Source organism: Crassostrea angulata, chromosome 1 (assembly GCF_025612915.1).
Source record: "Crassostrea angulata isolate pt1a10 chromosome 1, ASM2561291v2, whole genome shotgun sequence".
Lineage (NCBI taxonomy): Eukaryota > Metazoa > Mollusca > Bivalvia > Ostreida > Ostreidae > Magallana > Magallana angulata.
Genome location: NC_069111.1, coordinates 12,044,502 through 12,070,544, shown reverse-complemented (window position 1 = coordinate 12,070,544; position 26,043 = coordinate 12,044,502). Strand labels below are relative to the sequence as shown.

At 32.2% G+C, this 26,043-nt stretch overlaps 1 protein-coding gene, 1 long non-coding RNA gene and 1 pseudogene across 2 annotated transcripts; 2 read left to right on the top strand and 1 right to left on the bottom strand.

The window, feature by feature from the left end:
• The first annotated feature begins 5,092 nt into the window (after nucleotides 1-5,092).
• LOC128159862 (D-beta-hydroxybutyrate dehydrogenase, mitochondrial-like) lies at nucleotides 5,093-10,307 on the top strand (annotated as a pseudogene).
• A 4,597-nt stretch (nucleotides 10,308-14,904) lies between these two features.
• Nucleotides 14,905-23,349, top strand: LOC128156398 (D-beta-hydroxybutyrate dehydrogenase, mitochondrial-like). The gene is made up of 6 exons (XM_052818513.1): nucleotides 14,905-15,175; nucleotides 20,517-20,723; nucleotides 21,026-21,178; nucleotides 21,604-21,797; nucleotides 21,893-22,129; nucleotides 23,034-23,349. Exons 1-6 carry the CDS (start codon nucleotides 15,046-15,048, stop codon nucleotides 23,130-23,132), a joined length of 1,020 nt encoding a protein of 339 aa, XP_052674473.1. The 5' UTR covers nucleotides 14,905-15,045; the 3' UTR covers nucleotides 23,133-23,349.
• On the bottom strand, nucleotides 16,477-17,998 carry LOC128156407 (uncharacterized). The gene is made up of 4 exons (XR_008239713.1): nucleotides 17,665-17,998; nucleotides 17,385-17,524; nucleotides 17,006-17,071; nucleotides 16,477-16,798 (listed from the first exon to the last, which is right to left on the bottom strand). It is a non-coding gene; the product is annotated as an uncharacterized LOC128156407 (long non-coding RNA).
• Nucleotides 23,350-26,043: the final 2,694 nt, after the last annotated feature.

Sequence of the window (26,043 nt, the reverse complement as noted above, 5' to 3'; positions counted from 1 at the left end):
ATAAAGATATCATTTTATATGTATTGTGAATATTTATGTTTACAACTACTAAGCAAATACTTGCAATGTATCAAGTATAAATTAACTTTATAGAAAAACTCAAATTGACAAACTGTAGAATTACAGTGCCCCCCCCCCCCCCAATGTATTTAATGGAACTGTCAGTCTAATATTTTTTGGAGCTGCAGACCTTCAGTTGTGTTACAAGTGTTGTTTTTGACATGTGATCAATATATTATCATTTACACATATTTTTCTAGATTAACTTTAATTAATTGCTATAATATGATGATAAACTATAATTGCCAAATTATGATGAAAATGGTTTTTTTAGGGGGGGGGGTTATAGAAACAAAGTGTATATTGAAAAAAGGTGTACTCAATAATTTTTCTATCCAATATTTAAAGAAAAAAATAAAGCGCGCCGAGCGGTGATCGATCCCGGATCGTCGGATTTGCAGTCGAGAACGCTACCTTTACACCATTCAGACTACAGTAGATGCGGGAACGATATGCTGTACAGTACACTAAAAAAAACTTTAAAACAAAACACTTGGCCGTTTTTCCTTCTATTAAGAAAATAATTATGGTTTATACAGGTTGATTTATTTACTAAATATATATTTTCCAAATTTTTTTATTTCTAAATATAGACGACTAACGTTCACTCTTTGCCTACATGATATCTGCTATACTGGCTCGCCAGTATGCATTTTAGTATCGGCTATCGAATATTGATTGTTTTTAGACCAAATCTTCAGATTAATAATCATTCTTGTATGTTTTTAATTACATGCCTATATAAAAACAGTCTTTAAGGCTGAGTAACGTATACACGGATTGAACAATCTTCTCATCTGTCAAATAGTATCATGCAGACGAACGTTGCGAACAATATTATTTATTCAAGAAAAAATCAACAGAAATCTACGTATTCAATCAAATTCTTATACATACCTTCAGAGTTCTTCTTTCTTCATTTTCTATAGGTTTTGTTGATCTTTCGTTCGAGTATTTTCAAGATTAATCACGCAAAGTAAAAGTCGCTGTTTGTTTACGTATGCAAATAAGCATGTATGGAATGTCGTGCATGCGCAAAATTTGGTGTTAAAATTGAACACATATACGTTTCATTAACAACACACTGTACCTTTTTATTTTTCAGATTAGATGACAATTACACAATGTGTTTGATTCTTGTGGTTTTTATATTTTTAAAACAAAAAGGTGTGAAAAAACGTGCAATACTGTCAAAAAATAAGTAAATCCGGATTGCTCCTCTTCTTGTTTACATTTTAATTTTCATCAACAGCACACCCTCTGATCCAAAAACTTTCACTTTGAATATCTTTTTTTATTGATACAATTTCATAATTTAAAAACAGTTTTTAGATCAGAGGGTGTGCTGTTGTTGAAAAACACCACCAAAGAACGAAAATGCTGTGATTTTACCCCAAAACCGATCCGGAACCGGTTTTGTCATTTACATATTTTTGCAAGCAGACGTTTTGGCGGGGAAATTCTGGCATGTCAAAATAGTATCAGGTCTAGACTAACACATAACACCAATTTTATTTCATTTTGACCTAGTTTAATTTTTGACATATCACAGGGCCATTTATAGCTAAACATGGATTTTGTCCTTTGTTGCCAAAAATGATTTTATTTACAATAAAAATAGTTTTTATCAACCAATTTTTTCCATATATATAATATATAGGCATTTCCAATTACAATCGTTGGTCTGGTTAGTACAGTTTAAGTTTCGATGATACAGTTATTCGGGTTCAATTTGCGACCTTTGATGGGGAAGCACTACGCCCGGGTTCAAAATCCATCATAGTTCAAATTTCCCTGACCCACGTCTACATACTGGGCTGGACGGTGCCCCTCTTCTCGTCTATATATGGAATACTGAGAGGCGTGTATAGCAACGAAAGGTGTCTTTGATAATACATTCAGTTCTTTAGCGATATTATTGCAATGACTTCATGCGCAGCTCATGGTCTAAAATGCTTTCTACCTTTGTACCGCATTAACAACCAAAGAGAGCATTTCATTGTTTACACAGTACCTTTAATTTGTGATTGATATGTTACATGTATATTATCTATAAGTACTCTTGTATTTTATAAAAGTAAAATGTACAAAGTACTGCAAAGCGGACCATCTCTTTGCGTCATAAAATATTGTGGAAAATAGAGACATACAGGTAAATAAATTCTGTTCTAAATTTTGCAGTAGTTCCACTCGTATATATAAACTTCCATGTCATGGATTTGAACTGTACTTCTTTCACAGGTATGTGTATTTTTATTAAAAACATCAATAAGTGATGGAAGCAATAACTTGGTACAGACTATACACATATTTCGATTTTCTTCGGACTTAAAAACTTAATGTGGTGCAGCTCGTGGGCTGATTTGATTGACAGACGTTAACTCTTAAGTCTTATAAAGACAAAGTCAAAAAACTTTAAGGTAGTCCTATACTCGGCACTCAATGGGCTCAATCATTTAAAACTTAGCTTTAAATTAAAGATGTATGTTCTAGCTATACATATACAGAAGAAAATATGTCTGTTTACATGCTGATTTTTTTGTTATCACTTCTCAGACGAGTGCACCCCCACTGCAAAAAATTAATGACAATGAAAAATTTGCTAGACGTCCGTTTTTCCTAAATATAATTACCAATTTTTGGGGGAATTAGAACTAGGCATACAAAAGAGAATATAAACATTTATTTAAACTATATCTCATAAAAATTTTGCGCGAATTGTCGTAAGTAAGTACGCTTTATGGACTTGATATATCAAACAAGAATACAAAATATGCGAGACTTGTACCATGTTTGGTCACTATTTAAAAACTTGTTTATGGACTCAAACTTAAATTCATGGTGTTTAGTTTATAAAATGACATCTTAGAAAAAAGATTTGGTAAAATAAATCACATGTTGATGAATTACTTTTCACGCTATTAGCTATAAACCAAGTAGACCCTGATGAAAAATGCCGTAAAAATAATATTTCTTTACAGTGCTTTGTTTAGATCTGTCAACAATGTCGGATATCATTTAAACATGTATTAATGGACGATTAATTACATTCAACGGAACTTCTGTCTCTAAATTCTAACCGGATTTAGTAAAAAAAAAGAAAAATTCTGGTGGGGGATGTCAATGCAAAGAAGATGTATTAAGAATACCCAAGATCCTGGTTAATTTGGTTTTTCATTTTAATTTAACAGAATCGAGTTTCGCAACATTAAAAATTTTTTTCTCTTATAGAATACATATATTACCGTTCTAATTGTTTGTTCTAGCCATTAATTTATTGTTTACAACAGCGACGTAGAGCAAAATCAACACCAGGTAAAAGTCGAACCAATATTGTAAAATCGGTATGATGACGTTGTGCGATACTCGGACTACTTTAAGACAAGATCAAGAGAGAAACTTAATCTACCGATCCACTGATTCTACGCGTATAAAAATGAATATACTCAGTACAACATGCACAGTGTAGGAACGGAAGTGTACGGTTTTGGGTAGCGCTGTTTTCGAGGCGAAAAAACATATAGAAAATGTAGCCCTGCGACCAGTCAAAGATTTTAATCAAATGAATTGAAAAATGGATGTAGAGATAACAAAACTTCCTTAACAATTCAATATGTTATGGTAATAAACTGGCACAAGCATAAAAAGTTGTATTCCTTTTTTCATTTGCAACATGATTTTCAATGAACGTTTTGACAATCTATATCAAAAGTCACATTCCAAAATTGAAATGATTATTATGAACGCAATACTTTGTCATTTCCAAATTTAATCCATGTTTTGATTTAAATTTTACCAAAACGAAAAAAAAAAATGAATGATGATAATTAAAAACATTTATAGCGTTCAGCTGCGTACATTGACACTTAAATGGTTTATATGGTTAGTTTGTGAATTATCAAGAATAAATAATGATACCTATGGCATGTCAAACGTAGCAATATTCAATATTTTCCGTTTGTATTAAATAAATATTCATTTGTATTGTATAATTTTCTATTTGTATTGTATAATTTTCCATTTGTATTCTATAATTTTCCATTTGTATTCTATAATTTTCAATTTGTATTGTATCCGAGGGATTGTTTATTTGCTTTGTTACGGAGGTTATCATTGGTTAAAGTTTTATACTGTATTGTGGGGAAACCAGTAAGATGTTCCGGATGCTGAACGCAAACTGGTCCCCTTAACATGACTAGTTTAAACACGTGGTGATCTCATTTAGCGACAGCGACGCTAGTGTGAGGCTCGCCGTATTGAAAAACTTGGGACTGTTCTGGTTTTTTAAGGTAAACAGATAGGGCCATTGTGATAAAAGATATATCAAGGCATTATACACATGAAGCTGGTTAACCAAACCAGAATTTTCAAATCTGGTATAGACCAGTAGAGACATACATGTATATACATGTACGTCTCTAGACTTATTGTCAATTAAAGGACAGGGGCCTCGTTCATCAGGTTGGGACCAATCTCCCAAATGGGATATAATAGCCCGTTTGGGTTATAATAGCCCAAATGGGATAAAATTTTAAGTGCAAATAAAAATTTGATTTAGAATTTTTTTTATATAAATCCACATTAGAATAGATTAATGCAACAACTTTTGATAAATAACCTTTTCTGGAACCGTATTGTTACGGAAATTGATCCCTCAGTATATCCAAAACTTCTTGGGGATCAACATTACAACCCCTAGATAAATAGAAAAACCTCTTAACCAAAAATTGTTGCATTTGGTACATATTAATGCGGATTTATATCAAAAATTTTAAAATCAATTTTATTTATTTTTTGCACTTAAAGTTTATATCCCATTTAGGCTATTATAACCCAAACGGGCTATTATATCCCATTAGATGATGAAGGGGAGGGTGTGGGGATCATGCATGCAAGTACTTCATTGCTAGGAGATAAAACCTTAGTGACTGTGTTGCCATGGTAAAATCTGACATAAAAGACCCATTCATTTGACACAAAACTTAAACTGATAAGCTGGTAAATTGATAAGTCAAACGACAATCACGCATCGAGTGCATCATGCATGGATAACATGTACAGGTTTATGAAGCAATCTGATGGATCCGAAATGATTGTGTTATAAGACATTCTTGTAACATTCAGGTATTCTCTCTAAGTATGTGGATGATAGTTGTGATATTGAGCGTTCTTATTGGAGTTTGTTTCTATGTTTACAAATCCAGGAGGTCCAATCTACGAAGAATTCACGGTGAAGGGCAAGGGATTTTTATAACAGGGTGCGACACTGGTAAATAATTCACCGTCAACAGAGAGAGAGAGAGAGAGAGAGAGAGAGAGAGAGAGAGAGAGAGAGAGAGAGAGAGAGAGAGAGAGAGAGAGAGATTATTATTTAATATTTTCATTTTTTAAAATTGATAATCACTTGGCCGATATTTGTATTCAATGAGAGAGAGAGAGAGAGAGAGAGAGAGAGAGAGAGAGAGAGAGAGAGAGAGAGAGAGAGAGAGATTATTATTTAATATTTTCATTTTTTAAAATTGATAATCACTTGGCCGATATTTGTATTCAATGAGAGAGAGAGAGAGAGAGAGAGAGAGAGAGAGAGAGAGAGAGAGAGAGAGAGAGAGAGAGATGTATTAAGAAAAAATGGACCGACGGAGAAATTATACATTTTTGAATTACTAACATTGATTTGAATAACTTTTTGCAAGGTCATTAAAGCATGCAATAGCCCGGTTTCCATCTATAAGAAATGAGAAAAGTGAAAAGTAATGAGCATTTTTTGATACTAAACGCTTTAACCACTTATTCTTTAAACACATTATTGTATTCAAATGCTTCACTAATGACACAACTATTATTTTGTCAAAAACTATAGTGGGTCTCTATTGGTCGCATCAAGTATCCGTATTTTCCTAACGTATTTAAAAACATCTTTATATCAAATACGTGAGCAAAACATCTAATAGAAAAGTCGACGTAATAACTTTATTTGAAGAATTGGATGTGCACAATTTAGTTGCATAACTAATAGAATGCTAGTTTCATATACATATTGGATGGTCAAAACAAAGCCCCGTTTTTGAAATTCGATATTATGATAAACATACAATGTCAAGGGAGTGATTTTATTATTAGACATGTTATCATTTTTAACGTTATATTCTATCTTCTTTGGGTAAATTTAAAAGGGATGTAATTTTTTAAAATGCTACCACAAAAATTTAAGATCCTCTGCCATCTGTCACATTCGATGTAGGCCACCCTGGCCTATAATCACCATTGTACCTTAAAGTTTGCCAACACGAAGAGGGCACCAAACTGACAGGAAATCATAAAAGATGCATTTTGTTTTTGTACCAAAGTTAAAATTGACGGTCAAAAGCTCAATTCATATGATTGGCACCAGCTCATCGCAGGTTAACCACCAGCATGGGTCGACACCTATTAAAGATGGATGAACTGAGACAATGTAAATAAAGTGCCTTATTTAAGTGCACAACACACGACATCAAGTGCGGTTTGAACCAGCGACCCTTCGCTTACCGTTCAAACGCCTGTGACCACAAAGCCATGTGCTTCACCAGTGGAATTTAATGTTGTTTCTTTTTTCCTCCACACATTTACGACATTTAAAGCAACATAATTATAAAAACATTGATCAGATTTGTAAATGAATTGATCATTATAGCAAAAATGTACTAGGTCCTTACCACACATTTTCAGCATAGTTTTTCTTTACATATGATTTGAAAAAAAAAGTTTCTTCAATTGAGTTAATTGTAATTTAAAAGCAGTGCCCTTAGATTAAGTTCCTCTTGTGATAAAACACATGAACCTTTTGCATATTTTACATGTACATTGCAGTTTAAAACCGTGATTTTATCAATTTTTATTTTCATTGCTTGCAATGAATCAGTAATGCATTTCTACTGATCAATTAAAATTTGAATGTCAGTCAGAGAGTGATAAGCAAGATACATGGACAGAACTCACAATTCTTTGTTATGAACATACGGCTCGTGCCATATTCTTGTTTACATTGGCTCAATGTATCGGTAAACCTAAAATTTTCTGTTCAACTACAAAACATGACCTGATCGGAGCAAAGAATTGTTAGATCTGTATCTTGCTTATAAACCAACGTCTGACACTTAATTTTGGTTGACTATTGGTGATGTCTTACTGAATTGTTGTAAAGATAAAAAAACGAAAATTAATCTTTTTTACGAAAATCTTCACTATGCCCCTTTAATCTTTTTGAAAAGAAAAACTCTCTAATCACCCTCTGCCTCTCTTTTATAAAAAAAAGACTCTCTAAGATTGTGGAAAATTCATTAATTCATTTGTTTATTGAAACTTAACGAATATTTTGATTGTCTGAACAGGATTTGGCTATGATCTTGCGAAGCGACTTGATGGTTTAGGGTTTCGCGTGTTTGCTGGGTGTTTGAAAAGTAATGGCAAAGAGGCTGGAGAACTTGCGAGATCTTGCTCGAAACTTCTTTATGTAGTCCAACTAGATGTCACCAAAGAGGACCAAATAACAGCCGCAAAAGCCTACGTAGAAACAGTTCATAAGAATACCGGATGTGGTATATTTTTCGAAACACATGACTGTATTTATATCAAATGGCGCGAAAATTAAATGAAAGCATATCAAAATTGGTATCAGGTTATTTACAAAATATTGATTACTTTACAAAATGTTTTATTCAACTTCAACATCATGCAATAATTTGAACCAATAAACTTCCTGTTAAAAACCAAAATTAAAATTTCATCTTAAATCAGAATTTTTGTATACTTTACAAAAAAAATTACTATAAATTTAACTCAAATTTGTTATCAAAACGCAATTATTTATAACAAAATCTATAGGAAACGCTTTGTGCTTTACATATGTAACTTGCACAATTGCAGGTCTTTGGGCCCTTGTTAACAATGCTGGGATCGACTGTTATGGCGACATCGAGTTTTCTCCTATGGAGTTTTACAGACGTGTGGCCGATGTCAACCTCTTTGGGATGGTGCACGTGACGAAAACCTTTCTCCCAATGATTCGAAAATCAAAGGGTAAACAGTCAATTTGATAAGTTTGTCTGTAATCTGCATATTCTTTATAGAATTGATACTCTGAGCACAGGATCATGTTAGATCTAGATCTGAGGCTTTCTCTTAATGACCCGAAATCAAAGGATATATTTTTCGTTGTATCTAATTCAATTGAAATTAATATTCAGATATCCACATATGTATGATACGTTTTTGATATACAATAAATTGTGCATTTGTATTCGTAAAATTGTGTATGGTTTAATTTTTACAAATTATATGATTTAACAAAAATATGAAGAAAATAATTCATAATATTACATAATATTTCTTTGCTTTTTGACAGGCTGCATTATAACTGACGTGGGATAATTGATCAACATGTACAAACATGACAAAAAACGGGATGTATACATGCACACACTTCGAATTCACACATAATGTTATTGTTTTTTATTGATCTTCATTTATTAAGGTCGAGTAATAAACAATACCAGTGTCAAAGGTCGCCTGTCTCTCCCAAGGATATCTGTATACGGAATAACGAAGTACGGGGGTGAAAATTTCTCAGACTGTCTCAGACTGGAAATGAGGAAATTCGGAGTGAAGGTGGTCATAGTCGAACCGGGAAATTTCGGGGGAGTGACCGGCATTTTGAGCGGCAATAATGTAAATCTTATAAAGTTATTTCAGAGAGACATAAACTCGCTTAAAATGTATAAAACCTGTATCCATATGTACACATAATTATGTTTAATTCACAGTTAAATAGATTAAAAGATGACAAAGAAACCATGTGGAACAGAGCTGACCCGGAAGTGAAACAGGTGTACGGCCGGAAATACTTAGAATCTCAGTTTTCCGAACTAGAAAGAGCAGCAGACACTTCATACCGTACGACGAATCGACGCGTTTGAAGACGCTGTGACTCTAGAAAATCCCAGAACCCGATACCTGGTCCACGGCGGCAGGGGGCTGTTTGATAAGTGTTGTGTAGGGTTTCTTTTTCTTTCTTTCCTGTACAGATAAAAGTGATGCACAGTTTATATTAAAATTTCAAATAATTGTTAATTTTCTATCTATTAGAAATATTAATATCTATATTTCTGTCTATTAACTCATTGAAACTACAAACTAATGACTACGGAGGTCCTTGAATAAATTATGTAGAATATTTCGCTCTTTGTCGTGATTATCAACTTTAAAGAAATTCTAAATCAAGAAACTATACGGTTATTTTATCGATAACAGTGCTAAGTTTTGTTTAATGTTCGTGTATTCCGATTATAAATCAAGTATCTGTAATGTCAAAACACACCGTCGAGGCGGCGCATTGCAAAGGTTTCTATGTCTAAATAATTCCTTTTATTTAGATATGTAAATATAATGAAACGAGGCCTAACCAATCAACTACATTTCCCCTCCCCTTCCAAGTTAACGTCTGAACTCTAATGGGATTTTCAATGGTATCGCTAGTTTTTCAATGCGTAAGTCAACTTTTACAATTAAAACTTTCGGAAAAATTCTTCCGACTCGGGGTTTTCTTTATATAATCGTTTCCGAACCGTTTGTCGTGAAAGAGAAACGCAAATGTAACTTCAAATTTCATTCTATATTAAATTAACGCCAGCTGATAGAGAGTGTATAAAACCAAGTTTCGACATGCGCTGCAACACTATTTTCACAGTTTTTAAAATCAAATTTTCTTTTTTAAGTTATGTTATGTTTCATTTCATTTTTTGTTATTAATTCGTAATGTCTTCCAGATTTTGATACGAGGTTAATTAAGAAAAGCTATGGCAGTAATGGTGTTTTCCATATATAACTCTTCATGTATTTAACGACCCCCATTCACACAATCTGATTAAAATCAGGCCCTCGATCCGCTCTTTTTCTAGTACAATAAACACACATTACATGCTACCTATTTGTAAAAAGGAGGAACAGTCTATGTTTGCATCGTTTTTCGAATATTCAGGTTAATTTTTATTTCAGAAAAATATAACATGTAAATACATGTAGTTTGATATATTTCTCTCTTTTTTTAGGTTTATGCCACACTGAATAGCTACTTACCAACTGCATGGATGGATCTCTTAGTAGATCGATGGTTCAACTCTTTTGGAGTATCAGAAATAGGAATATGAATTATGTTCATATTTAAGAGCAGTGTACATTACACCTTTTAGCAAATGTAACTGATCAGTTTGGATCTTTGATTTTTAATTGACACAAAAATGAATAAATAAATATTCAATATCATGATTGTGCAAGTGAACTTTCTCCAAAAGTTGCTCAACAACCATTTACAATTACATATTCTTTCCTTTATACATGTATATAAAGCACAAAAAAAATGGCTAACGAAACGAACCATTCAAATTGTCAACTTTTCAGTACAGCCATTCCCTTCTTCCGATGGAAAGGAAAAGGGAAAAGTTTTATAATTATTATGAAAAATAAAATAAAAGGAGAAGCGGAGTTGACAGAATTGCAGAATTAGTAAAATTGATGTATTTTTTTCTTTTTCCCGACGTTTTCTTAATAACGTTTCAGTCGATTTTGATAAAACTTTGAGATCTTACTCTGGCCGTCGCTTCCAATCCCGAGATATATCAGAGTACACGTTTTTGCTTGTCGGCGATTTTTCTTTAAGGTATCAAAGGTCGAACTTTCAAATTTTTAGCTATCATATAGGGTTTATAGCCACAGTGGCCTTTGCATACATAAACGTTCGCCGTAAGGTCACCAAAAAAAAAAAAAAAAAAACACAATTCCTATTGTTTTACTTTGTTTTTGTTTTCAAATGTTTTTTTTAGTTATAGTTAGAGAGGTGAATTAGTTCCCAGGCGACCCATGTTCAATCCCTTAATGCCAATTTTTTTGTATATAACGGATTTTACTATTTTTTGCATTTTTAATTTTAAATAAAAAACCACAATAAAAGTGCCCGTTAGTAGTATAAATATATGTCTGTTTATAAAAGAACCTGTATCCCGATATCGTATAATAACAAAGGTTTATTCAAACGAAAGACCTCCCGTTGCTCACATTGATATCGAGTCTTGTTTTTGTAATTTTCATTGGTTGTTAAAACGTGCTAAAATTTTAATAGAGGCAAAATAACGCTTGACCCTTTTTTTGGTTAACAAACTTTGTGTATCATTTTCTAATTGGAACACCGTTGTTTCATCAATATTCGTTTAATACTTATTTTCGTGGATTCTTTTTTTTGGTAAGTTGATCCTTGAAATTGAATGTTCATTGAAGGGCAATTTCTACAAACAATTTGTATTGATAGGGTCATTAGCCACGAATTTTGGTATATTTTAAACGGTGATATTCACTTTATCCACGAAAAATGATAACCTTGAATATTAATGAAATTTATGCATTTTATTACACGTACTAAATAAAACCGCCGTAATAAAAAGCACATACAATTTAATTTAAAATTGAACAAAACAGTTTTATGAATGGAAATAAATCCACTGATGATAATAAAAATCCTACTTATATATAAGGAATAAGGAATTATTCGTTGAGTATTATGAGGTGATAATTTCGGTCGGAGCGTGATCAAATCCAATAAAGCCCGAAGGGACTTATGATAGATTTGATCACGCCCCGATCGAAAATATCACCTCATAATATTCAAAGAATGATTCCTTATTACTTATATTTATATAATTTTAAGCCATCGTACGATTAAATTTAAATATGGCGTCATTTGTATTATGGGTTTTATAGTACAAAATCGATACGCAGTGTTATCACAGGCAAAGACACTGGAAAATGAAAATATAAACTCTTAAATGCAGTGATTTTTCCGCTTACAAAAAACTAGGTTAATAGCTTTCTTTTTTAGTTCATGGTCTTTGAATATTTTTTGAATAGTTATATAATCCCCGAAAATTTTACCATAGGAATTTACGAAAATATTAAAAGTGAATGTATAAACTCTTTGAAAAAAAAATACATCTTAAGAATGACAATGTAGCTAAATGTAATTTAAAGTAAAAAAAAAACCCAAAAAACCCAACTTATCAAAATTAATGTTTCAGTCCAGATTTCCTATTATATCATTTCTAAATTCTATCCATGCTTTGATTAAAATTTTACCAAAAAAAAAATAATAATGATAACACAACATTTATAGCGTTTAAATGCGTACAATGACACTTTTATTGTTAATTTGTGAATTATTAAGAAAAAAAATTTGATACCACCACGGGGTTTATATTTCTTATTTTTATAAATGTTTTATGAATTCAGTACAGTTACATCAGTTTTTACTCTGTTGATTTCTCGTACTTTCAGAATTTTAAAAAGGAGGTAAAATCTAAAGCAACAAAATCATTGTGAAAAAACTCTCAAACACTGGATTAAAATGAGGGTCCATATCAGTAATCATTTCATAAGTCATAGTCCAACAAGTATATTATAGCACTCCTTACTTATGTAGCAATATACCTTCATCACCTGCATAATTATGGTGTTTTTGTCTTTAAGTTGATTCGATACGCAAGGGCATGCTCTGTTACAACGCACTTTGAAAAATAACGCACTTTGAAAGTTTCGAAGTGCGTTAATTTTTGGACCAAGTCAACGCACTTTGAAATTTTTTTTTCATCAAAGTACGTTGATATCGACGATATAAACGCACTTTGAAAAAAAATTCAGGGTTTAGTCAAAATAATTAATATTTTTATATACAATAAATGATTGTTTTACCCTTGTGTAGCTTAATTTAAAAAAAAACCCATTGCATTCTCAGGTTACTTGATATACATTATCTAGATGAGAATTTTTTTTCAATATCGACAATATCGTCAATTTACACACAAAGAACAATTTGGGAGATTTGAATTATCCAAATATGGCACAAACTTCATCGCTTAACAACTGCATTTTCCTATTTTGAGTATGCAGCAAATTTTCTTTTTATCATGTATATCAGGTATATTGAGCTATGCAAGAACGAATATGATTTGTATATATTGATAATGGAGATCAATGTATATGTATAACATATTTCAAGTGGCTTATTGCATGTGCTTGTAAACAAACATAATGTGATAAAAGGATACGTTAGTTATTTTTATCAAAAACAATATGATCTTTTAGAAGATCAGTGCGAGAAAAAAAAACCAACCACATCCTAATGCTCATTTTAAGTTTACAATAATTTAATGTTTGTTAATGTAATTTCTTTTTATTTTGAAGTGATTTATTTGATTAGAAAATAAAAACAGAATGTTGAAACTCTTATAAATTCTTTAACATACCAATGGAGAAATTGTTTGGCAATTTCGTTTTTTCAATATCACTCCATGTACTTAATTTACAACAGAGCATATTTCTTTTTCCGCGATTAAGTTGCTGAATATCATGATCAAATGTGTTGGAAGGAAAAATGAGGGGTAGGGGTCTTTCTTCCTGTAATCAAGTAAATGATGCACTGGTGATTGACCAGTATCTTTGGTTAACCCCCACCGCCACCCCACCCCCATCCCTGTTCTCAAATACGGTAAATTATAGATTCACCAGTGTTAACAAATCATCATACTATCAATAAATTAGAAATTCAATTCCAGAATTTGTGATTTATACATATTTTTTCATAGTGCGTTAAGAGTGTCCATACTAAAAAATGTTGATGTACCATCTTAACGCACTTTGAAAAAATTGTCAAAGTGGGTTAACTTGGTCTCAAATTTAACGCACTTTGAAAAAAATTTTCAAAGTGCCTTGATTTTGTCCTAAATTTAACGCACTTTTAAAAAAATTTCAAAGTGCGTAATTTTTTCAAAGTGCGTTGCCACAATGCTCTTCGTATGAACAGTTTCTAAGATGAAGCAAGCTACTGACAAACAAGTTGATAAAACAGGACTATCAACAGTCGTCTTTTCGTAAGTGCTATGGTCGATACAAGACCTTGTAAGCAAATACAATCTTCCACTAGGTCGCTTGCTGACTGACGTTTTTCATACTAATTGTTAAACCATAATTAATTACCTAATTGTCAACGGACTTTTCCGATTATTTTTCCCGATTACGACAAAGAGCACACGGCGGGTGTGACCGGTCAGCAGAGGATGCTCACTCCTCCTAGGCACCTGATCCTAACTCAGTCTATTTGGAAGTCCCTGTTGCTCTGCTTTGAATTTGTATTTCGTTTAATTTATTTTTGAGATGGTTCACGGTTTGTTATTGCCCTTTTTTCATACATATTTTCTGTCCGCCAAGTCTGTTTAAAGAAATATGAGCTGCAATTTTCATGAATTTTTTTTTACAAAATGTAATTTCTACTAGAATGACAAAAATATAATGGTTTTTAAATTTCTATTAGCCAAATTTTTGTGGAAAAAAACCCATTAAGAAGCCTTAATTGGTGCAAAATTGAGTTATTGTCGTCCTGTGCAAAAATTGATTTGCTATGTTTTCCTTCAAAGAGAAATCTTTCCTCTGACAAAAATTAATGATTATTTCAAACCTTATTTATCATAAAAGTTTTATTTGTATGCAGACTTATCATACTAGCAGGTTTTTGCAGCAAAAAAAAAAAAAAATTAAAAATACAGCTCATATTGCTTTAAATAAAAAAAAGTGTATATGTGTCGTACTAGTAAATTGGTTCTTTTTATGAAAAATTATCAATATTCCTTGACTTCATGCGGGGATCTAGATGATAAAGGGGAGGGACGGGGGATCATGTACACAAGTACTTCATTGCTAGGAGATAACACTAGATTGACTATGTTGCCATGGTTCAATCTGACATAGAAGACCCATTTATTTGACACAAAGCTTAAATTGATAAGGGTCCAACGACAATTATATCGAGTTGTTAGTGGATAACGTGTACATGTTTATAAAGAAGTCTGATGGACCTGATATGATTGTGTTTTAAGACATTCTTGTAACATTAATGTTTTTTCTCTAAGTATGTGGATGATATTTGTGATTTTGAGCGTTACTCTTGGAGTTTATTTCTATGTTTACAAATCCAGGAGATCCAATCTACGAAGAATTCACGGCAAAGGACAAGGTGTTTTTATAACAGGATGCGACACTGGTAAATAATTCAGCGGAGAGAGAGAGAGAGAGAGAGAGAGAGAGAGAGAGAGAGAGAGAGAGAGAGAGAGAGAGAGAGAGTAGAAAAAGGTCCGAGGGAACGATATTAATGCCCATTGTTTTTATAGTAATCATACATTTTTGAATTATTGATATTGATTTGAATTACTTTTTACAGGGTCATTAAAAGTTGCAACAGACTAGATTTTTCTATAGAAAATGAGAAAAGTAAAAAATAATTAGCATTTGTTGATACCAAACGCTTTAACCACTTATTTTATTTTTAATCACAACATTGTTTTAAATGATTCACAAATGACACAACTTATATTATTGTCTAAAACTTAAAGAGAATCTTGTATCGCATCAAGCATCCATATTTTTCCAAGCTTACCCCAAATACATGTACACCCTTCTATTAATATCGTATGCAAGCCAACTCAGAGACAAGTTAACACACTTACTTTATTTGAAGATTTGGATGTGCATAATCTAGTTGTGTTTCTGTACGAAATGCCAGTTTCATAAACACGACTGGTCAACACAAAACGTTTTTGTTTTTGAAAAAATTCAATACTAGGATAAATATACAATGTTGATGGAGCGATTTCGATAGTTATTAGACATGTTACCATTTTATTTGTATTGTTATATTCTACCTTTTTTGAGAAGTTCAAAATGGCTTAAATTCTTTTTACGCTATCACAATACTTGACACACTTTAAGATCATCTGCCATCTGTCTCATACGATGTAGGTCACCCTTGCTGATAATCAGCACTGCAACTTATCTAAATACGAACAGGGCACAAGTCTGACAGGCCATCATAAAACTCGCATTTCGTTGATATAATTTGTTTAGAAGAATAATAATACATATAAATTTTCATTAAAACATGGCATTTGTGATTGAAATAAGTAAAGTTAAAGCTGCATGGTCTGATTTTTTTTTCGCTATCACTTTCCATAAAGACAAATTACTTTTGAAAGGTATAGACTTTCGCCTAGTTACATCAGCAGAATCGATCTCCTTTTAAAGTTAAACCCCCTTAAACAACAACAAAACAACCCCCCTCCCCTAAAAAAAACAAAAACAAAAAAAAAAAACCCAAAAAACTAAACAAAGAAACAAAACAAACTGCATCATGGGAATTTTTAGAAAAGGGAACCGTTTAGTTTCCCCAAAATGATTAGGTTTATTCAACCCGCATAAGGAAAATGTCCATTGGGTGGCTACAACCCCCCACCCCCCCCCCCCCCCAAAAAAAAACAAAAACAAAACTGTTTATTTTTCAAACCGTTTTATATAAGTTACAAATGCGTCTAAAACATTGAACAGATACATTTCTTCATATTATGGGGACATTTTTCACTAATAAAGGCTGAACATCCTAGCAGGGGGAATAAATCACATGAATTGGTGAAGTAATTAGGTTTATATGGACTGTGGATATCGACCCGAGCTCTTGACTAGAGTTGCAGGGGTCCCAGGTTTGATTCCCAGTCAAGCTTTATATTCTCATTGTATCTATAAGCTCATGTCTCCTTTCTTACTACACATGCATTATCCATGTATTTGATTCTCCTCTTCCTCTACCACATCTAAGTCACAACAAAAATGACATCTGCAAAAAAATAAGTCCAATTTAATAATGCCTTATCTAAAACAGTAACAGCTAGTTTATACCGAAACACTATAGATATGAAGACACAAATTTATTTTAATTTGAAATAGAAACGGAGAAAAGACTTATTTATAATTTACAATTAATGATTCAATATCTATGCAATCACAGAGAGTGCATCTAAATGAATATATATACATGAATTACTTGAATACATCAGGTTTCACAGAGATGTCCACGCTGCAGTATTTATATTCCCCTGCTATTGTGCGGCTATGAAACGGAAAGGGAAAATCAATATTTATTTGTTTGCCCAATGCTTAATTCTAAATTTCTCTTTTATTTTAAATTTGATTTATTTACTTTTGAACACCGAAATTTTTCAAAAGTTCATCTTTGTATATGATATAAAAAATATTAGGATATTGTGTTAAAATTTGATATTTGATAAATCATAGGTTTATATGTCACCATGTCCTCTTATTAGGACTATGCATATCACAGAAATTATTTATGTAACAACTTTGCATATCACAGAAATTTTTAAACGGGTTCAAGGTAATCACTAGCCTTTATGTCAGTTTACCTGCATTCAAATATCATTTGGTCAGTCAGTCCTGTTCAGAGGTTGTCCTGTTTTTAGTTTGCAACTTTTTTTTTTTACAGTAAACAGCTTGAACGACTCTAATCCAGGTCTCCCATCCATCAATTTAAAATCTGAGAGATCTATAATGCATCATGATTGCATATTAATAACAGATGTAAACATAGTAAACTTTCTCTGACACAATTAATTTTGAATTTTGAAATACAGTTGAACATTTGCTTTTTTAAAATAAGGGAGCACGATATAAATTGGAACTAACCTTTAATTATTGTCAAAACTGTAGTGACTGTCAATAACTTCGTGCTGTGCCCATGGTGCCAAAAGCCCAAAGTAAAGACACGTGAGTGTCAGATGTGTATGTGTAAGCCCAAAGTAAAGACACGTGTGTACCAGCACCGGATTCATACTCCTCCACCACATTTCTTTGAACTGTTCTATATTTACCATTCTCACTGAAACATTTAAAGATTATGTCCTGAAAAAACACGGTTCACTGTTCCCAGACTATGGCAGACAAACTAATCTCATTCGATAAGATGATTGAAATCATATTCAAGCTGAAAATCCCTGTTAAAGTCGTTTACATGATTTTGATCAACAATATGTAAAATTCAAACCAAGAACGGACATTTAAGGATTTCCGACTAAAAAATATGGTCGGCGGTAATAAAACGAGCGTTGAATAGGTTCGCTCCTTAGAATTTGGGTAGCCATTTTGGTCACCTCTAGTCTGAAAATTCTGCATCACATATTAATTCTAAAAGTATCCTTGTATTTTACAATGCCAAATAAACTTTATTGAATAAAATTGTTTTAATAAAATTACATTTTTACAGAGTTTAGATAGGGGCTATATATGGTGGCGGAAGGTTTTCAAGAAGGAAATGAACAATTTTCATAACTCAGTAGTTTTAGAGTACTGTTGGCTTAGCTTCCTAATTTGCAGCGCAGACCAAACTTCTATAGCTACATAGTTGTGTATTACGATACATTCATGATATTCTAAAAAACATATTTAAACAATATTTTGATATTTCTATCGATATATTTTGGCATATTAAGCATATATATCATAGAAGTTAAGAAAAATTTGACTCCAATTTGGGCCTAAAAATAGCTTATTACATGCTATTTCTCAAATTTGTAAAATGTGACTTCTACTTTTTTAATTTTTAAATGATAAATTAAATGTATGTCTACTTGTATTCAAAGTTTTGGGAAGATGACATTACTATTATTTTTTTTATTTGCGTCATTAATTGATTACTCCAAAATTTTGTAACATCTGTTGTTGTGGTCATTGTGTACTGGCATTTGAAGCAACCAGCTGTAAAACAAGATTTTTTTAAAACTTTGACTTAGCTATTACTTTTATAATCACTACATGTGTTCAATTTCATATTATATTAAAACCATAATCGAATGATAGTTCAAACTATAAATATTTGTTTGATTTTTTTTTTCAAATAATCAATTTTCATGCAAATTTAAGCAAAACATTCAGGACAATTATCATTTCTGTTTGAGGCCCTATATTTCCAAAAATGGCACGTGCCATGGGTCACAAATAACCATATGAACATTTAGGTCCATATCTTTATATCCAAGTGGTTTTCGGATGTTTGACATTACTAGTATTTCAAGTGCCAACCTCCTTTAATGAAATTTTATTTTTTTTCCAATCTTGCAAAAATAGGGTCGGCGGATCCGTAAAACAACTAATTAAAAAAATGACCGAAAGACGGTGCTTTACCCAGTACTCTGTGGATTTAGGCATATGACAATCATTGACTGCCCCTCGATGGGGCAACAGTCCATCGCAGGTCAACTCCCCGCATATACCGGTACCCAATTTCAGATAGATGGACTAAGATAGGGTAGATAAAGTGCGTTAACTAAGTGCACAACTCGCAACATCAAGTGACCACAGCGGGATTTGAACCAGAGACCTTTCGGTTACTGGCTTTACTCGCATGAACACTAGGCCATGTGTATCATCAATGGGATTGAAAGTTGATTATTTATTTTTCACACATTTACCATAAAAGCATCATAAATACACAAGCATCGATCAAAATTGTAAGAAGATTGATCATGGTAGCAAAAATTGTATTATGTCCTTACAACACAATTTCTGCAAAGTTTTTCTTTGTATATGATTTGAAAAACTTTTCTTCAGTTGAGTTAATTAAGGAATAAGGAATCATTCCTTAGTATTATGAGTTTCGGTCGGGGCGTGGTCAAATTCAATAAAACCCGAAAGGATTTATGATAGACTTGACCACGCTCCGACCAAAATGATCATTTCATGATATTCAAATAATAATTGCTTATGACTTATATTTATATTATTTCCAATCAGTACACTTTAAAACACCATTTTAAAACCACTATTTTTAAATGTTACTTATGCTATGTATTATTACGCTGTGCACCCAATACCGTTTTTCAGTTTTGCTATAAAACATGAATATTTTGTTTAAACCAATCTTTTATGAAGCTGTAGGCTTCAAAATTAATTCGTAATGTTATCACAGACAAAGACAGTTGAAAATGTAAATATTTTTAATTTAAAAGTTTTGCCCTTCAGATGAAGTTTTTGTTGTTATAAAACACAGAATAGTTTGCTTGTTGTACATGCACATTGCAGTTAAACGGATGTTCACGATTTTGATATAATTTTTTTTATTTTCATTACTTATAATGATTTAGTATTGCATTTTTTAATTAAAATTAAAAAGTCAGTCTTTGAGTGATTAGCAACATACGGATATCACAATTCATTGTTATGAACATACTGCCTGTGCCATATTCTTGTTTACACTAGCTCAATATATCGGTAACTTAAAATTTTCTTTCCTACTCCAAAACATGACCTTAAATCGACGACTGGTTTTTGGTTGACTATTGGAGATGGTTTACTGAAATATTGTAAAGATAAAAAAAAACCGGCAAAATAATAAATGTTTATTGAAATCGTCAGTAGGCCCCTCTAATCTTTGTGAATAGAAAAACTCTCTCATCTCTCTGCCTCTCAGTTTTTAAAATTTCTCGGTAAATTCATTAATTATTTGTTTATAAACTTAACTAATATATTGATTGTTTGAACAGGATTTGGCTATGATCTTGCGAAGCGACTTGATGGTTTAGGGTTTCGTGTGTTTGCTGGGTGTTTGAATAGTAATGGCAAAGAGGCTGGAGAACTTGCGAGATCTTGCTCGAACCTTCTCCATGTAGTCCAACTAGATGTCACCAAAGAGGACCAGATAACAGCTGCAAAAGCCTATGTAGAAACAGTTCATAAGAATACCGGATGTGGTACATTTTTCAAAAGACATTACTGTATTAATATGAAATGGCGCGAGATTCAAATGAAAGCATACCAAAAATGGTATCAGGTTATTAACAAAATGTTGATAACTCTACTTAAATTTACAGTCAGCTTCAAAATAATGCAAAAAAATGAACTAGTAATCTCGCTTTTCAAAACCAAAATTGAAATTTTATTCTGATTCTTTATTTTCGTTTCACAAACACTGTTACCGAATTTATTATAAAAAATAACTTGAAGTTGTTATCAAAACGCAGTAAAGACAGTTATGTAACTTGCACGATTGCAGGTCTTTGGGCCCTTGTGAACAATGCTGGGATCGACTGTTTTGGTGACATCGAGTTTTGTCCTATGGAGCTTTACAGACGTGTGGCCGATGTCAACCTCTTTGGGATGGTGCACGTGACGAAAACTTTTCTCCCAATGATCCGAAAATCAAAGGGTAAACGGTCAACTTGATAATTTTCTCTGTAATCTGTATTTTCTATGTAGAATTGATTATTCTGAGCCCAGTCTCTTGAAAGATTTGAGGCTTTCTCCCAATGACCCGAAATCAAAGGGTACATTTTTCTTTGTATCTAAATCAAGTGACATTAATATTCAGATATCCACTTATGTATGCTACGTTTTTGATATACAGTACATTGTGCATTTGCATTCATAGAATGGTCTATGGTGTCATTTTTACAAAATGTATGATTAAACAAAAAATTGGAAGAAAAAAATTAAATAATTTTACATGCTATTACATGTACTTAATATTTTGACAGAATGCATTATAGCTTACATGGAATAAAATATCATATACAAATGTACACATGTTCCCACAAAGTGTTATTTTTTTATAATTTATCTTTATTAATACAGGTCGAGTGATTAACAATACCAGTGTCAAAGGTCGCCTGTCTCTCCCAAGGATATCTGTATACGGAATAACGAAGTACGGGGGTGAAAATTTCTCAGACTGTCTCAGACTGGAAATGAGGAAATTTGGAGTGAAGGTGGTCATAGTCGAGCCGGGGGAGTTCGGGGGAGTGACCGGCATTTTGAGCGGCAGTAATGTATAATTATCTTTAAAATTATTACAATGAGACATGAACACGCTAAAACAAGTATAACGTTCATCCATCCAAATGCACATGTGTTTTATTCACAGTTAAAGAGATTACAAGATGACAAAGAAACCATGTGGAAAAAAGCTGACCCGGAAGTGAAACAGGTGTACGGCCAGAAATACTTAGAATCTCAGTTTTCCGGACTAGAAAGAGCAGCAGACACTTCGTGCCGTACGACGACTCCTGTAATCGACGCGTTTGAAGACGCTGTTACCCTGGAAAATCCAAGAACCCGATATCTGGTCGATGGCGGCCGAGGGCTGTTTGATAAGTATTGTGTAGGTTTTTTTCTTTCTTTCCTGCACAGGTTATATTAAAAAAAATTGAAATTATAGGTATTTAAGATCTATCTATTAAAAATATTTATCTCTCATTAAAACTACAACCTAATGCCTTCGGAGTTCGTTAAACAAAATATGTAGAAAATCTCGGTCTTTGTCATTATTATCAATTTTAAAGAAATTCAAAATTTTTATTTCATTTTTGTGTTTTTTGTTTTTGTGTTTTTCCGACTCTAAATTAGGTATCTGTAATGTCAACAACAAAACGTCGAGGCGGTGCATTTATGTGGAAGTAACTCCTTCTAATTCATAATTTATACTCATCCCAATCCTTACCAATCAAACCCCTCGTCCTATTTAAAGTATGTGCTCTAATGGGGATTTTCATCGTTTTCGTTAGTTTTATTCCTTGTAAGCCACTGACAGCTTTTACAAATAAAACTTAACAAAGAAATTCTTTCGACTTTGGTTTTACTGTATATAATCTTTTCTAAACCGTTTATCGTAAAATAAAAACGAAAATGCATAATTATTCAAATTTAATTTCATCTTAAATTAACGCCAGATCATTGAAATTGAATAAAACCAAGTTTCGACATGCGCCGCAACCCTATTTTCACAGGGTTTTTTTTTACTCAAAATTCATGTTTTAAGTTTAAAACAATGATTTTTTTTGTTATTTATTTATAATATTATCTTCAGGATTTTGATATGAAATGAATTTAAATTATTCAAAATTTTTTTTTAATCAGATTGCTCATACACACACCTTGCATGCTACCTGTTTGTAGAAGGAGAGTCAGTGTATGTGTGTATTGTTTTAAATATTAAAATATATATTTAGGCTCATTTACCTCAGAAAAATATTAAATACATGTAGTCTTATTTCTCCCTTTTTCAGCTTTATGCCAGGCTGAATTGCTTCTTGCCTACTGCATGGATGGATTTCTTAGTAGATCGATGGTTCAACTCTTTGGGAATAGCAGAAATAGGAACATGAATGATGTTCATCTTAAGGACCTGTGTACTATTGACTTTCTTGCGATTGTGAATTTGGATCCTTGATTTTTTATTGACGCAAAAACAAATGAATGTTATATATCATGATTGTTCAAGGTTAAATTTCTCCAAAGGTTGCTCAACAACCATTAACAAATATATATCCTATCCAATATACACGTATATAAAGCACTAAAAATGGCTACCGACACGAACAATTAATATTGTCAACTTTTCAGGACAGCCTGTTCTGTCTTCAAATGTAAAGGAAAAAGGGGAAAAGTTTAATAATAATTATGAAAAAAGGAAAAATGAATAAGAAATTAAAAGTTGACACAGAGTCGACAGCTTGGTTAAAATTACAGGATGGGTAGCAGGTGACAAGGCTATGAGAGATGCCATCAGATTTGAACCATCCAGAAATTTTCCTTGCTTTTTCTCTCCGCGTCTGTCCAATGCTGGTTATGAGCAATAACCACTACTGTAATGTCTTCCCATTTGTGACCACTGAAATTGAAATTTTCCCCGACGGGCTCCTTGAATTGTTTGGTCTTTCTGGTAGAATCTTCTGCGGAGGTCACCTGTCTATCCAACGTATCGCCCAGACCTAACGTCGCAACTTATGATATAGATGCAGTTGTCTGTGTGACAAGACGTTTTGCCCAATATTTTGTACGCATGACCCGTAATGTAGCAACTAAAACCGTGTTAGTGCTGTGCTTGTACAAAGGTAGCTGGTGCCTGAACAAGTTTTACAGCCACCATTGAGCAATGGGTTGTCTCATCTCGCTATTACTACCATGTGCGTAAAGTTCCTTGGGCGTTTAAAAGCAGCCCTTTGTGAATCCATGGAAAGGTAAGCCGTCTGGCAGATATAAGTGTATCGGGCTGGCACGGGATTGGGAAAAAGGATAGGCATTATTCTCTATAACAAACTAATTATCTTACAAAGGTTAGGCTATACACTTTCGCCTTTTTACAGCAGCAGAATCGATCTTCTTTCAATGCTAGAAATATTCATAGTTAACCCAGCCATTTGTGTCAAACCAAACTTATTTAAATTTGAACAGTTTAAACAACTGATTGACTTATTAAAAATGCCAAAATAGTTATACCAATGCACTTTTATTTTCCTACAGCGAGATTTAGCTCACTTTGTGTAAAAAGTTCAATAGCCACATTTTAATACAATGAAACATGATCTCATAATTAAATTATGCACTAAAATACATCATGTTAAAATATAATTGAAGAAAATGTATTGATAGTCATTAAATTAAAAAAAATATTGATTTTTTTACAAAAGATATAAAAAAGTACATTTACATGTATTCTTCGCACGACCTCTCAACACTTTTTAAAAATGCATATTTTTCGAAATTTCTAAAACATTTTTCTGTTTACAAACCATTTTATTAAACATTCATTAAGAGTTACATATTTTGTTAGCAAAAAAATAGCTTATCGAAATTGACCAACTATCTTTTCTCGATTTTTATTTCTTGAACATTAATACCCCCATTTTGTGGATATACATGTAACTTTAAAAGTAGTGTTTTTGCCAACGTTAAAAAATCAAAATGTACTAAAAAGACACAATCAAATAATCAATTAAATTATAAATCAATCAAATTGTATTCCTATTAAAATTTTGGTCCTAGCAAAACGGCAAAACCGTAGGAACGAGTGCAATTGCTTAATCAAAGTGCATTGCCACAATGCATTATGAAATTATTTTTTTTTAAAGAAAAAAATATTTAAAATTGGTTTTGATTGATAAACACAGAATTGTACATTATGAAAATGATATTTTGTGCGACTTTTTTCGTTGAAATCATCATCCTCATCCTTCATCGATTGTGGTTTAGTTTGATTAATTTTCACGGACTAATACATGTTCATTTTGGAATTGTTATTTCATATAGATGTTTACAGACAATTCGTGTCTGTAATCAAACGTAGCGGTGCCATTTAGTCAACTCTTACTTTGCCCGACATTTTATTTATCTTTCAGTTATATGGATAACACAGGCTCATCATTTCATCATGACTTGAATTTTACTAACATTTAACATAATTACATCAACCAAGACGAATCGAAAAAGAATTGATGACAATCATAGATCTAACAATTTATTTTGAAATTTTAATATTATATTGGCTTAAGTTTCCAAAAAATAAGAATACATTCCCCGATTCATATTTATAACATTTTGCAATATCACAGTAAATATAAACTAACGCGGTATCCTTTTATGTTAAATTTGTTTTGTAAAAAAAATATGTAGGCCTGCATCATTTTCTAATTGAAATATGGCTTAATTAGCCGGGAAAACTAATGATATTTCTATCATTATACATATTCTTAGCATGACTATCGTTTAAAAGCGTACACAAAAAATTATATTAAATCGGAGTTTTAAATCAATTGTATGATTTTTGCTTATTTAACAATAAATTTTAAATATCTTTTTTAAAACGTGCTAACATTGTTATCTATAACATTCTTATATTCAGAGAATAAAAGTAAAAATACTTTTCACCATTTATCCTTATATAAACATTCGACCCCACCTTACCATTGGGGATCGTGATTTGAACAACCCTGAATCCACACTACTTGATGATGCCTCACATAATTTCAGCCGTTTTCTTGTCAAATGGTTTTTGAAAAGAATTTTTAAATTGCTCACTATATTTATTTCAATGTAAAAATCTCCCCTCCCCATTGCGGCAAGTTTGCTCCCGAGAATCATGAATTAAACAAACTTGAATCTACACTAGGAGGGTCCTTCTACATAAGTTTCATTTTTTTTGGTGAAATAGTCTTTTTAAATGAATTTTTAAAAAAAAAATATTTTCGCTATCTATTCCTATTATAACAGATAATTTTATAAATAAAACCGCCATTG